General features: G+C 39.7%; 1 protein-coding gene across 1 annotated transcript; it reads right to left on the minus strand.

The window, feature by feature from the left end:
- Window positions 1-359: 359 nt before the first annotated feature.
- Window positions 360-1,438, minus strand: LOC131640456 (uncharacterized). Its single transcript, XM_058910847.1, has 2 exons — window positions 1,153-1,438; window positions 360-997 (listed from the first exon to the last, which is right to left on the minus strand). Exons 1-2 carry the CDS (start codon window positions 1,436-1,438, stop codon window positions 360-362), a joined length of 924 nt encoding a protein of 307 aa, XP_058766830.1.
- Between the last annotated feature and the right edge of the window lie 12,318 nt (window positions 1,439-13,756).

Genomic DNA, 13,756 nt, shown 5'->3' on the forward strand with positions numbered 1-13,756 from the left:
AGATAAATCTTCTAAGAACAGTTGAGATAGTAGACTTGTGATTTGTTGGCATCCAATTAGCAGCCCCAATCTTATGCAGCATTGCATACTTCATGCTTAGTTTACTGGTAGACAATTTTCCTTTCAAAGGCAGCTCCTGACATGGTTTGTAGTGATAACTTGGCATACCTTGTTATTAGAGACTTCAAGCTCAGGTTGAGCTTCATTAGACCTTCCCAAGAGGTTGTTTATCATAGTGGAAGAGAAGTTAACACATTTGATCCGTACAAACACTTTTTTGAATTGCGTAGATCTTTTCTCAGCACACTCTTCAGAGAGGTTTACTATGAACTCTTTCACCAGCATTTCATAGCAATTACTCAGATGGACAACAATTTTATTAGGCCAGCAGCTTGAATCAAGTCCATTATGTCCTTACAATCACGAGCATTTTGAGCCAATTCCCTCTCAAGGGCCAGTCTCTTTTGGTACCCAAATTTCCACCTGTTTGCACTTGCAGCAAAGTGAAAGGATACATTGTTAATGGGAACTTTAGACACAGTGGCAGCAAGCTTGCTAGTTGTGGGTTTCTTTTTTAATGGAGTGTCATGGACATTCACTTCAACATCAGACTCGGATTCTTCAATAGCTCTTTCCTTCCTCTTCTTTGGAACAACCTTGTTCCAAGATTTTGAGGGACCAACACCAACACTTTTAGCCACAACTCTTCTCTTTATAGGTCCTACAAAGGTACTTTTCTTCTTAACCGAGTCTTTGGAAGGGTTTTTAACATCAGCCTTCTTTATAGGAGAATTCTGAATCACAGCTTTGCCTTTTCTCCTATTCATGAGCCTTTTGGCTACATTGGGGTTCACAGTAGCAACCAAATCATTGTTAGAGTATTCATCTAAATCCATAACATTTGTACCTGTTCTAGCATCTGCCCTTGGACTATCATCAGCTTCAGAATTTCGGATGACATTGACATCCTCAGTGACATTGGTATTATCAGCATATTCTTAAACATCTTCATTATTCTCCTTTTCAGTCATGTGAATGTCACTACCAGTAGTGTGAACATAGTCATCATCACTTTTGCTCTTGGGAGGATAATGAATCACGGTTTGTAAAGGGACAGATATCCCAGGGACCTAGTGATTTCATTCAAAATACGGTTGACAATCTTGACGATGGAGTTATGAACATATCTTGTTCCTTTTTTAGTAAGTTCCTCACGGGGGTTAGATGATGAGGGATTGGAGACCTTAGTACGAACACCCTCCTTAGGTTTACTTGCATGCGACATTTTTGACTTTGTAGTCTTTAAATCATCAGCACTAATCATCCTTAGAGGAGATACATGGAGAACCCATTTAGGGTTAGTTGACTCATTAGGTGTTACATAATCAGAGAAGAGAGACACTTTCTTTGGAAAGGAAGCATTAGGTTGTTGAGACATCTTGAGATCCTTTAGTGAGATTCTTGTGACACAGTTGTGTTTAATATCAGTTTAGGAAACCTTTTATATAGTGTTGAATATTTCGTCCAGAAGATCCTACTGACAGCACATTGTGTAACAGACAGATGGCGTGTGAATTAGGTTAACTTGATTAACCCTAATTTGTTTCTTAAAAAGCCCAAGGACCAAGACTGCATATAAAAGGACTGCAATCCTATTTTGGAACGCAGAAAGAAGATTTTGTGTGTGAAGAACTGTTGTTCTTTAACTGTCTCGTGTGATCCAAGCAATTGCCCTTGATGATTGTGTTGGAATAGTTTGTGTTTGTGTAATGTCACTCTAAGCTTTTAAGCACGAGTGTGTGTCTCTTGATTGAAGCTTTTAAGTAGATCAAGGTGTGTTTTTAAAGAGTGTCTTCTATCAGTAATTGTTATTAGTTTATGTGTAATCACTGTTGTGATTAAGGGGGAGTGGAATGGAGATATTCCATATCTAGGGAGAACTTAGGTAGAAGGGTCATTGGTTAGTGATTAAGTGAGAAGTTGTAAACGGGGGAGTTTAGATTTGAATTGATACTACTAATAGTAGACTTCATCCCTGGCTTGGTATCCCCCAGAGTAGGTTGTTTGAACCGAACTGGGTAAAAAAATTTGTGTGTTCTTTATTGTTTTTATGCTGTTCTGTTATTACTATTTGTGCCGCGTAATTGTGGATGTCATAATATCCAGTTTGACATCGAGCGTGTGTTACTAGAATTTTCAATTGGCATCAGAGCAGGCACCCTTCCTGTTTACATCTGGGTGAGATCTAGGGATAACAAAATTCTAGTACTATGGAGAAGGATCTGTTAGTGTTTGGAAATAGACCACCTATCCTGGATGGCTCTAACTATGACTACTGGAAACCTCGTATGGTAGAAATTATTAAGTCAGTGGACATCAAGGCATGGAGAGCTGTTGAAAGCGGATGGAAACATCCTGAGAAAATTTTGGAAGATGGAACCTCTATTCTAATTCCTGAAACCCAGTGGATCAAATCTTAAGAAGAGTTAGCTTTGGGCAATTCCAAGGCCCTAAGTGCACTGTTCAATGGTATTGACAAGAACATATTGAGACTTGTTCAACACTGTGAACTGGTTAAAGAAGCTTGGGATATTCTCAAAACAGCACATGAAGGTACGTCCAAGGTAAAAATGTCGAGACTTCAAATTCATACCACTAAGTTTGAAAATCTCAAGATGAAAGAGGATGAAACCATTTATGAATTCTACATGAATGTCCTAGAGAATTCAAACAACTCAGTAGCCTTAGGAGAAAAAATTACTGAAGAAAAACTAGTAAGGAAGATCCTCAGATCATTGCCTAAGCGATTTGATATAAAGGTAACTGCCATAGAGGAAGCTCAAGACATTAGCAACATGAAGCTGGACGAACTTATTGGTTCTCTACAAACCTTTGAGTAAAGCATCTGTGAGCCTGTTGCAAAGAAGAACAAAAGCATTGCTTTTGTCACCAACGCAGGTGATAATTCAAAAGAGAGAAATGGTGGAAGTGATGAGAATTTATCAGACACCATAGCCATACATGGAAAACAATTCAACAGACTTATTAAAAGAGTTGATCAGAAGTCCAGACCCAATGTCAATAACACTTCCAACGACATCAGTCACACCTATGACTCAAGCAAAAGATTCAAAGCTGAGGAGAAGCCCAATCTATGGAAAGGGGTTCAGTTTCATGGATGTGAAGAACTCGGACACATAAGAGCTTAATGTCCTACCTACCACAAAGAGCAAAAGAAAGGACTGATTGTTACTTGGTTTGATGAAGACTTAGATTCGGAAGAAGAAACTGCAAGACATGTCACAGTTTCAACAAGAATCTATGAATCTGATAATAATTCTAGTGATGATGAGCTAACCTTTGATGAACTAGCTGCCTCGTACAAGAAGTTGTCTATGAAGAATGCTGAAGTCTGCAAACAAGTGGAGAAGCAGGAGATAATAATAAGAGAGCTAGAAACTGAGAAGAATAAACATCTTGCAACCATAGACTCCCTCAGTAGTGAAGTAAGCATGTTGAATCACAAACTTGATCAAATGACCAAGTCAGTCAAAATGCTGAATAATGGATCTGATACTCTAGAAGAAATTCTAGAATCTGGTCAAAGAATAGGAGACATGTCTGGAGTGGGATTTGTGGCTAAAGAGGAACTCATCTCTGGATTCAGGAGAGCAAAGTCTGAGACCTGTGTGACCGACCAGATGTCAGCACCAATGTTTCAACTTCAAGACAACATAAGAAGGAGGCATTCAAAGAAGAAATTCCAAAAATGGAAGTGTCATCATTGTGGGAGATTTGGTAACCTAAAACCGTTCTGCTTCAGACTAGTTGGATATCCAGATCACACTCATCTAGCCAAACCTCAATTTAACACCTACAATAGAAAGCAACGATGGGCAGCTAAGAATGTTGCTCTGGTAGCACACACTTCTCTAAGGATGCCAGCAAAAGAAGATTGGTACCTTGATAGTGGTTGTTCAAATCATATGACCGGGAGGAAGAACTCTCTAGTAGATCTCAAATTGGAAGGAAACAACTATTTAACTCTGGGTGATGGAGAAATAAGAGAAGTCAAAGGTTTTGGGAAGACATAAGGGGTGAGTATTGTTAGACGATAGGAATGGTCTAGAGGGGGGTGAATAGACCACCTTTTTCCGACTTAAGAAAATTTTATCTTTTGAAGCGTGACTTCCCTGAATCACTTACTCGTCTAAGAGCGATTATGTTAACGGGGACCGGATACGTGCACTAAACCGAACGGATGAAAATGTCAAGTAATGAATTACGTTTTAACTAATATATCAATTGTTTTAATTGCACACTATATGGTATATTACTCACAATGAACGTTTTCATTAAAATTTGAACAAAAATTTGATTGAGTAATTTTATCGAACACTTTGTGATCGATATTTACTAAACCTTAGTTTTTGTTCAATAATGGAAATAAACGAAAACAAATGGAAACAAGATAAAGTAAAAGAAATAAGGCACACGAAATTTGTTTAGGCAATTCCTCTATCGTCCTCGCAGGAGTACGTCTGCCCTTAATTTCAAATGAAATTAGGAAAGTTTTATTTGATTGCAAAATGTTTAACAAGTATAGAAAGTACCAATCACGAACTACACACATGCAGTAAAATTGAATACAATTCGGTCCTCCCCTTGATTCAAGTTGAATCAAGTCAATGTCAACGATCTTCACCGATCAAGACCCCGATCGTTCCTTTCTCAATCCTCCGGTTGTAGCAAATTTGTTGAGAGAATCTTTATTCCCTCATTCCCTTATGCACGGCTGAATTGATTACCAAAGCGAATCGATCGTCAAAAACCTTCGAACAAAATCTTTGATGAAGAAGGAAAAACCCTAAGGTTTTATACAAGAAACACCCTCAACAATCTTCACTCGAACAAGATGAATGTCTACCGTCGAATCTCGAACAAGACAAATATCTACCGTCGAACCTTATCAACAAACGTTCCTTACTTCGATCAAGAAAGATGATTATGTGTGATTCTCGATCAATAAGCGAAAGGTAGAAGATGAGAAGAAGCTTGAGTATATTTTTCACGTTTCTTGTTAAATTGCTTGAGAATGATCACTTGAGTATTTATACCACATACAATGCATAAGCCAACTTGAAAATAGCAGAAAACCAGATTTATTAGCGACAGGTCGACCTGCTCTCTGCATAGGTCGACCTATTGAGTGTATTGCACTTGAAAATGAGCAATGTGTGACACTTGCGTCGACCTGAAGGGTCGGCGTGCGCATTCCCGTGAGTTCCCTAAAATGCTATGCGTCGACCTATTCCATCAATGCGTCGACGCATTTTGCTCTTTCATCTGAATTTCAAAAAGTGGATGCGTCGACCTGAAGAGTCAGCATGCGCATACTCGAGATAACATCAAAGTTCCATGCATCGACCTATTCATGTAATGCGTCGACGCATTCAGCCCTTACATAAAATTTTTCAGAAGCAGCTTGCAGTAGGTCGACCTATTGTATCTATGAGTCGACCTATTAGTGTCTTGTAGCCAAAAATACTTGTCTTGGTTGCATTTTCTCGGTTTCTATGTTTCCACTTAAGTTGTAGTTGATTCACAATGTTTTGACATCATGAAAACTACACCTTGCCCTCACATACTCCCCCTTTTTGATGATGGCAAAAATTGTGAATCTTTGTCGAGGCGTTGCTTAACCGAAGTGCTTGCTCCCCCTTTCTGTATGCTCCCCTATCTTGGTACATATGTTTTCCATTGCTTGCTGATTCACTCAGTTTTCTCCCCCTTTGACAACATGAAAAAGAGACAGGCGACATTATACATATAAGGGCGGAATAACTTAATTCAATTTTGATCATTACTAAGCCCCTTTTTGCAATCATAATCATAAAGCAATTATTCACATAAAAACATCGCTTAATGATAAAATGAATAATAGGGCAACATAACATAAATAGCCAAACGCGTAATGAGCACATAGCTCAATTAATATCCTTACACAACCACAAAGTACGGTAGAATGTTGTTCAGCATAAAATAAAATAAAGTCACAAAATACAATAAAAAAGTTCATGAAAGTGTGTAAATGGTGAATGCATGAAAAAAAACAAAAGAGAACACTAGGCTTCAGCATCATCATCTCCTTCTTGAGCCGATGGTGGTGGTTGAGCTGTATGAACTGGAGGGAATGGGTAGTGTTGTATGGAGGCGTTTGTGAAGGAAGAGATTTGGTTGCTTTGAGCATCCATCATGCCATAGAGCGTGATGTACCGTTGCTCTTGAAGTGTGGAGTAAGTTGTAAATTAAGCACCTTGCTCAGTGACATGAGTGGTCAAAGTAGTAAGACGCTCATTCATCAGATTCTGATTCTAAATTTGTTGGAGACGCATAGCCTCCATCAAATTTGCAATATTGGAGCCGACATTTTCAGTACCCACATCTTCATCTTCATCCTCACCTTCATTGTCTTCCTCTTCACCGATATTCATTTCATCCACATCTTCTCGGTTGAGGTCTGGATTGTTGCCTCGTAGAACAGCTCCATAGGAACCCGTGGCTCGATTGTAGAAGAAACCCATCATGTTCAGTGTCTTCTTGGTGAATTCTTGGTCAATTGAGATGGAATTCTTGGGAAGCCACTGAGACGGAATATTGACTTTATTAAGCACCCATTGGATGAAGGAGGCATATCCAATAATAGTGCCTCTACCTGACTCCTTCAATTCAAACATACGCTTCACAATAAAATGAGGCCAATTTACCGAAATTCTGCTCTTGATCAATCTAAACAAGTACACTTCTTGTTGGTCAACACGTGAGTATCCACCTTGTTTGGGTCGGATGATTCGTGCCACAATCCATTGTAGAATTCTATCAACAATGTTTAGGAGACCTATAGTAGCCAACCTCGGGAACAAATTGCTTTGAACTATATGGTCAGCATGAGGGCGTCTCAACATGTTGGTCAAAGCAACATTATAGTCAAACTGGGCCAACACGTTGGTATCAGTTACCGTGACAGCATTCTCACGGAGTGGAAATAGACCAACTTGCCTCCAAGAGTTGTCGGTGATGGCGTATGTGGTTGTACCCGTCTGAAAGTTGAAGGAACTGCCTTGGAAGTGTCCTTGCATACCATTGTAGAAAACCCTTACCAAATCCTCATTGTAATCATGGTTTAATTCAAGAAAAGTGCCCAGATTTTGAACTTCAAGTAGTTCTATTACCTGTTGAAGATGAAGTCTTCGTAGAATTCCTGTGAATAGCATGAATTGTTTGATGACTTTTCGGTTTCTGAAATGGGCTGAGTAGGATTCAACAAGGGCATCGGGAATGAGAGACAGAGCATCTTCTACTTTAGGTTGTGGTTGAGAAGAGGAGTCCTCTCTGCTTGCTCTCTTTCTCAATGATTTGTGTGAAGCCATGGATGAATGAGATGGAGGAAGTGAGTGGTCTTAGGGTTTTTGGTGGAGAGGTCGGCGCAAGGAATAGAAGAGGATGAATTTTGCCTTGTGTCCCCCTTTTAAACATAACCTAATTTTGAAATTTTGCGAACGATGCGTCGACCTATGCAGTGGATGCGTCGACGCATTAGCCTTAAATTTTTAAAAATTATTTTTGAGTAGGTCGACTCACATAAGGATTAGGTTGACCTAAGGTTTGCAAATTTCAAATTTTGGCTGTATGCCCTGAATGTATGCTGTTATGACCAAATCTTGCATAGAATAATCATATTGATGAACAAATTTCAACTTTACCATAGTGATATATGAGAAACAAGCCCTCACATATCTTTCAATGAACACTTAAAAATTGTGAGAGCATAGATAATAATAATAAATAAAGCATATGCAACTACTCATTGTTGCAACCTATCCGATATATCAAGGACGCCAAGTTCCCTACGGATGTAAAAGAAGGGCTCGGTAGCTAGTGGTTTTGTAAAGATGTCGGCAAGTTGATTATTGCTATCAACATGCTCAACCACTACATCACCTTTCTCAACATGATCCCTAAGGATATGATGTCGAATTTCTGTGTGTTTTGTGCGAGAGTGTAAGACTGGATTTTTGGTTTGATTTATAGCACTTGTATTATCACAAAAGATAGGAATATGATCAAGCTTGACATTGAAGTCAAGTAATTGTTGCTTGAGCCATAGTATTTGAGCACAACAATTACCAGCTGCCACATATTCTGCCTCGGCGGTTGACAAAGCAACGGACACTTGTTTCTTGTTATGCTAAGTAACCAAGGAATTTGAAAAGAAGTGACATGTTCCACTAGTGCTTTTCCTATCCAATTTGCACCCGGCAAAGTCGGAATCGGAATATCCAACCAAAGAGCAATCACTACATTTGGAGAACCATAAGCCATGCTTAGTTGTACCTACAAGATACTAAGTATGTGCTTAACGGCTTTTAAGTGAGACTCCTTGGGACATGATTGATATCTTGCATACATGCACACACTAAACATAATATCAGGACGAGAAGGGGTAAGGTAAAGTAGGGAACCGATCATACCTGTATACCTTTTTACATCAACCGGCTTACCATGTTCATCCCGATCAAGATTTACCGCGGTAGGCATAGGAGTGTCAATGGCCTTGGACTTATCCATATCAAACCGTTTGATGATTTCTTGACAATACTTAGTTTGACTCACAAACGTTCCTTCTTTTAGTTGCTTTAGAAAACCGTTCCAAGGAAGTAGTTTAGTTCACCCATCATGCTCATTTCAAATTCTCCCTGCATAAGCTTAGAAAACTCCTTTACAAGAGTCATGTTAGTAGAACCAAAGATAATATTATCCACATACACTTGAACTAATATTGAATGCTTTTCATGTCTCTTAATGGATAGGGTGGTATCAACTTTCCCTCTTGAGAAACCTTGATTAATTAGAAAATTGCTAAGCCGCTCGTACCAAGCTCTTGGAGCTTGTTTTAAACCATACAAGGCACGCTTAAGTTTATAAACATAATCAGGATAATCAACGTTTTCAAATCCGTGAGGTTGAGATACATAAACCTCTTCATTAATGAACCCATTTAGAAATGCACTCTTAACATCCATTTGATAGAGCTTAAAGTATTGTGGACATGCGAATGCAATTAACAAGCGTATTGCCTCAAGTCGAGCGACCAGAGCATAGGTCTCCTCGTAGTCGATCCCTTCCTCTTGGCTATACCCTTGAGCAACAAGACGGGCCTTGTTGCGAGTGATGATACCAATTTCGTCTAGTTTGTTCCTAAACACCCATTTAGTGCCCAGTACTCGATGGTCTCGCGGAGGAGGGACAAGGTCCCAAACCTCATTTCTCTTAAATTGGTTTAGCTCTTCTTGCATAGCTAAATACCAATGCTCATCGACTAATGCATCTTTGGAGTTTTTAGGCTCAATTTGAGAGATGAAAGAATAATAAAAACAAAAGTTACTTATCCTTGACCGTGTTGTCACCCCTTTTGATATGTCTCCTAGAATGTTCTCCATAGGATGGTCCTTAGAAGATTTCCATGCAAGAGGAAGATCACTCTTCTCGCTTGGTTGGTCTTCCACTTTCTCTTTAGGTGTTTGATCCACTTCCTCTTCATTATTCTCGGGTAAGAGGGATTATTTATATTTCTCAAGCTTGGCATCCGGATCATTAAGTAAACTCTCAGTTGAGACACCTGCACCATTAAGAACACTACCTTTTCCGACAACTTTCGGACAAGACTCATCAAAAGAGACATGTACGGACTCTTCAACAATATGTAACCTTTTGTTGTATACTCTATAAGATTTACTAGATTGAGCGTATTCTAGAAAGATACCCTCATCCGCTTTTGCATCAAACATGCCAAGATTTTCCTTTCCATTATTTAGAACAAAGCACTTACATCCAAATACATGAAGGTGAGAAATGTTTGGTTTTCTTCCTTTCGAGAGTTCATACGGTGCTTTGTTTAGAATAGGTTGTATCAAGATCCTATTTAAAACATAACAAGCCGTATTTATGGCATCGTCCCAAAAATATTTTGGAAGCCCATGTTCATTGATCATAGTTCTCCCAAGTTCTTCCAACACACGATTTTTACGTTCCACAACTCCATTTTGTTGGGGAGTTCGTGGTGCGGAGAAATTATGATTAATGCCATGATTGCCACAAAACTCTTCAAAGAGATGGTTTTCAAACTCACCCCCATGATCACTTCGGATGGATACTGTCATACCCCAAAATTTGCCCGATCAATTCTCATCTAATAATTTATCAAGCGTGTTAAAAATTAAGAGCCATAGGGTCTAATATATCTATTATTAAACTCAACCTCTTATAAAATTCCCTTATAAATCGGTTGAAATAAAATAGGGGTTTGAATAGTATATATTTTAGGTCCAAACATTAGTGTCGCGGGGAAAAATCATCGTTTTGTGGGATGAGACACCTGATGCCTTCTTTGGGCTCGAGTGCTCCAGAAATAGATTTTTCTTTGTTTTTGTCACGACCAAACTTTTTATTAGTTCCAAAGTAGGAAAAGGAAAAAAGTTGCAATAACCTTAAAAGTGGGGGAGAGATCTTGGGTAAGAGGGTTGGTTATACGAAGGGAAGGTATTAGCACCCAACGTATCTATAGTACTCTATAGGCTTCTTTGTTATGTTTTTCATTCTATGTTACTGAGAGGTTCTGTTGTGAGATAGGTGGGAAACTAAGGTGTTTGTTTGATTATGCTCGCAAAGATCATCGCGATCCTCTACATACATATCCCTTAGAGGGAATCAGAGCATCTGTAGCTCGGGGTCTACGGGTGCCAATGTTTGAGTGGTTTGAGGGAGAAGTTTTGCTCGCCAAGGATACGACCTTGTGCCTACGTATTCTCAAAGGGATGTTGAGAAAGTCAGAGCAATCGTAGTTCCCACTTATGCTAGTGGAAGCAAAGGATAATAGACAAATGTCATCTAAATGTTCGATGTATCTAATCTATATCATCACATACATCTGTTTGATTTTGTTTGAAATCTTTTCATTATAAGCCCTAGGTTGTGCCACTAATGGTGCTTAGAATGATAAAGATGATTTTTGTTTAGCCAGCCTTGTGGCAAAAACAAGTTGATTAGCCAGCCTTGTGGCAAAAACTTTCAATGAAGTCAGCCTTGTGACAAAAAGTTTTGATTAATCAGCCAGCCTTGTGGCAAAAGTTTCGACGAAGCCAGCCTTGTGGCAAAAACTTTGATTAATCAGCCAGCCTGGTGGCAAAAAGGTTTGGTTGATTAGCCAGCCTTGTGGCAAAAGAGAAATTTGATTGATTGAATGTTTGTGATGATATAGATGAGATACTCCTATCATAGAGATGATAAATGTCTAATCTCCTAGGTTTTTTGATTTGGATATTGAGGATGCTTATAAGAAGCCCGTGGGTCCTTGTACGAAGCCCAAGAGGAGGCTATCCGAGGGTCCTTGCATTGCAAGCCCAAGAGGAGAATATGGGAGGGACAATCGAGGGTCCTTGCATTGTAAGCCCAAGAGGAGGCTAGGGAGGCACAAGTCGTTTGTACGAAGCCCAAGAGGAGGCATGGTATAGTTGGTTTGAGCTCTTAGAGCGATTTCACCGGGAAACCATACTCTATGTCCTAACCTAAACTAGGGAGATTCTTTGCACGAAGCCCAATAGGAGGCTATGGGGAACCTAGTGTTGTACTAAGTTGAACAAGTATATATAACACTATCACAAATATGAACAAGTACGAACAAATATGAACAAGTACTCTCATCAGGGCTTCCCTGTGGGCTTTAGAGTTTAAAAGCAATGAAAGTATTGAGATCTTTGAAGGTGTCTGCATAAGTTGATCCACAATCTTGTATTCACTTCTTTTGATAAGTTTCAAGATTTCATCAAAGTCAGGATTGACATTGGTTCCACTGGCTTGGCCAACATCAGTGCTTGTATTACTGATAGGAGTTTCCTCAGGATTCCCCATTGGTGTATTGATAGGATTTTGTCCAGTTGCAGGAGCAATAGGCTGCTTTGAAGGCAATGGAGTGTACACACGTCCACTTCTTGTTACTCGACTCACATCGGCGATGTTTACGACAGATGAAAGAGAAGGTAAAGAAACTTCTTGTCCATTCTTTATCATTGTTGCGTTGTAGTTGTAAGGAACTGCCTTCTCAGAGTCATAGGGAACAGGTCCAGGTAGACAAATGATCAAAGGAGCAACAGGAACCCTTGGCTTGTTGTAAGTAACTTCTATACGCTCAGGCATGTTGAAATGAGGAACGATGATGTTAACTTTAGGCATTTCCGAGTTGATATCTGAGACTAAATGCTCATGCGGATAACATCCTATCATGTTAACTTCATCTTCATTCCTATTTCTGTAGATCTGAATAGTACCATTATCTAGCAAAACTTGAAGATCTCTTCTCACAATCGAACATCCATGAGGATCTCCACAACATATGCTACAGGAACCGTAGTGATGCTGGCGAAAATTATGCCCTTGACAGAGAGTGGCGTGCATTTGTACCAAATTTGCTCTTGAGAAATTGATGTCATAGATTCGGTATGGACCAGGACATCCATACACCATGTTTACAACCTGCCCTCCATGATTGGGCAGCGGATTTGCTTGCACATTTGGACTCAAATTTCTGAAAGAGAGGAGATTAGATCTAACCAACCTCTGAACTTCATATTTCAAAGCTATGCAATGCTCGAGATCATGGCCAGGTGCTCCTTGATGATAAGGGCATGAGACCTCAGCTTTGTACCACCAAGGGAGTTTCTCAGGTACTGGTGGTGGTGCTTTAGTTTGAACAAGACCTCTTTTAATCAAAGTAGGATACAACTCTGTGTAGGTCATTGGAATCGGATCAAACTGTGGAGCTCTTTGTACACGATTCTGATTATTGTTGTTAAACTGTTGAGCCTGTTGTCGAGGCTGTTGTGGACAAGAACTACCTTTGTACTTCTCAAAGTCTGGGACCTTGAATTTAGCTGGTATTTGTACACTTAGAACCAAACATAGCTCCTGGGCATTCTTCTCAAACAAATCTTTCCCACGAATAGATTTGACTTCTAGTTGAATCTTGTTGAACTGTTCTTGGAGATCTCCCATGAGGTTACGCTGATTTGTGCTATCACCTTGATCATGATAAATCTCGTTGTCTCCGTAAGGAACAGTGCGAACCATAGGAGTCGCAACTGTCATAGTGGGTTGAGAGAGTGCCATAGTGATTTGAGAAAAGGTTACCCCCTGATTTGGAGTGAACACCGAACTTTGTGCAGCAGGCGCTTCAGTTGTGGATGTTGGAATCCCAGAGAAATTATGGCGAAAACCCGTACCAAAGCTGAAAGGCGTGCCCCAACCTTCTGGCATGGAGAAAGATGGAATGCTGAATGCAACTGTAGAGACTGGAGTAGTGACTTCAGATGTCACTGTTGCTTGACTGTTGGGTGGCGGCGGTTGATTCTGTGCGGCCATTAAGGAGTCAACCAGAGTAGTGAGACTTTCCAACTTTTCTTGAAGGGTGGCAACTGTACCACGGAGCTCAATATTCTCTTGTTCAGAGTGTTCCATTACTCTTCTTCTGCTTGAACGAGTATTGTATCTGTGATCTGATTGCGAGCGCGGTTGAGAAACTTTGAGACGCGACAGCTTGACAATCTAATGGAGGAAAATCCAAAAGATAAGACTCTAGACAACAGACTCGATATGCAGAATGATGTATGCAAAAAACAAGTTTATGATTTTTTTCCAAATATTT

This window comes from Vicia villosa, unplaced genomic scaffold (genome assembly GCF_029867415.1).
Source record: "Vicia villosa cultivar HV-30 ecotype Madison, WI unplaced genomic scaffold, Vvil1.0 ctg.003146F_1_1, whole genome shotgun sequence".
Taxonomy (NCBI): domain Eukaryota; kingdom Viridiplantae; phylum Streptophyta; class Magnoliopsida; order Fabales; family Fabaceae; genus Vicia; species Vicia villosa.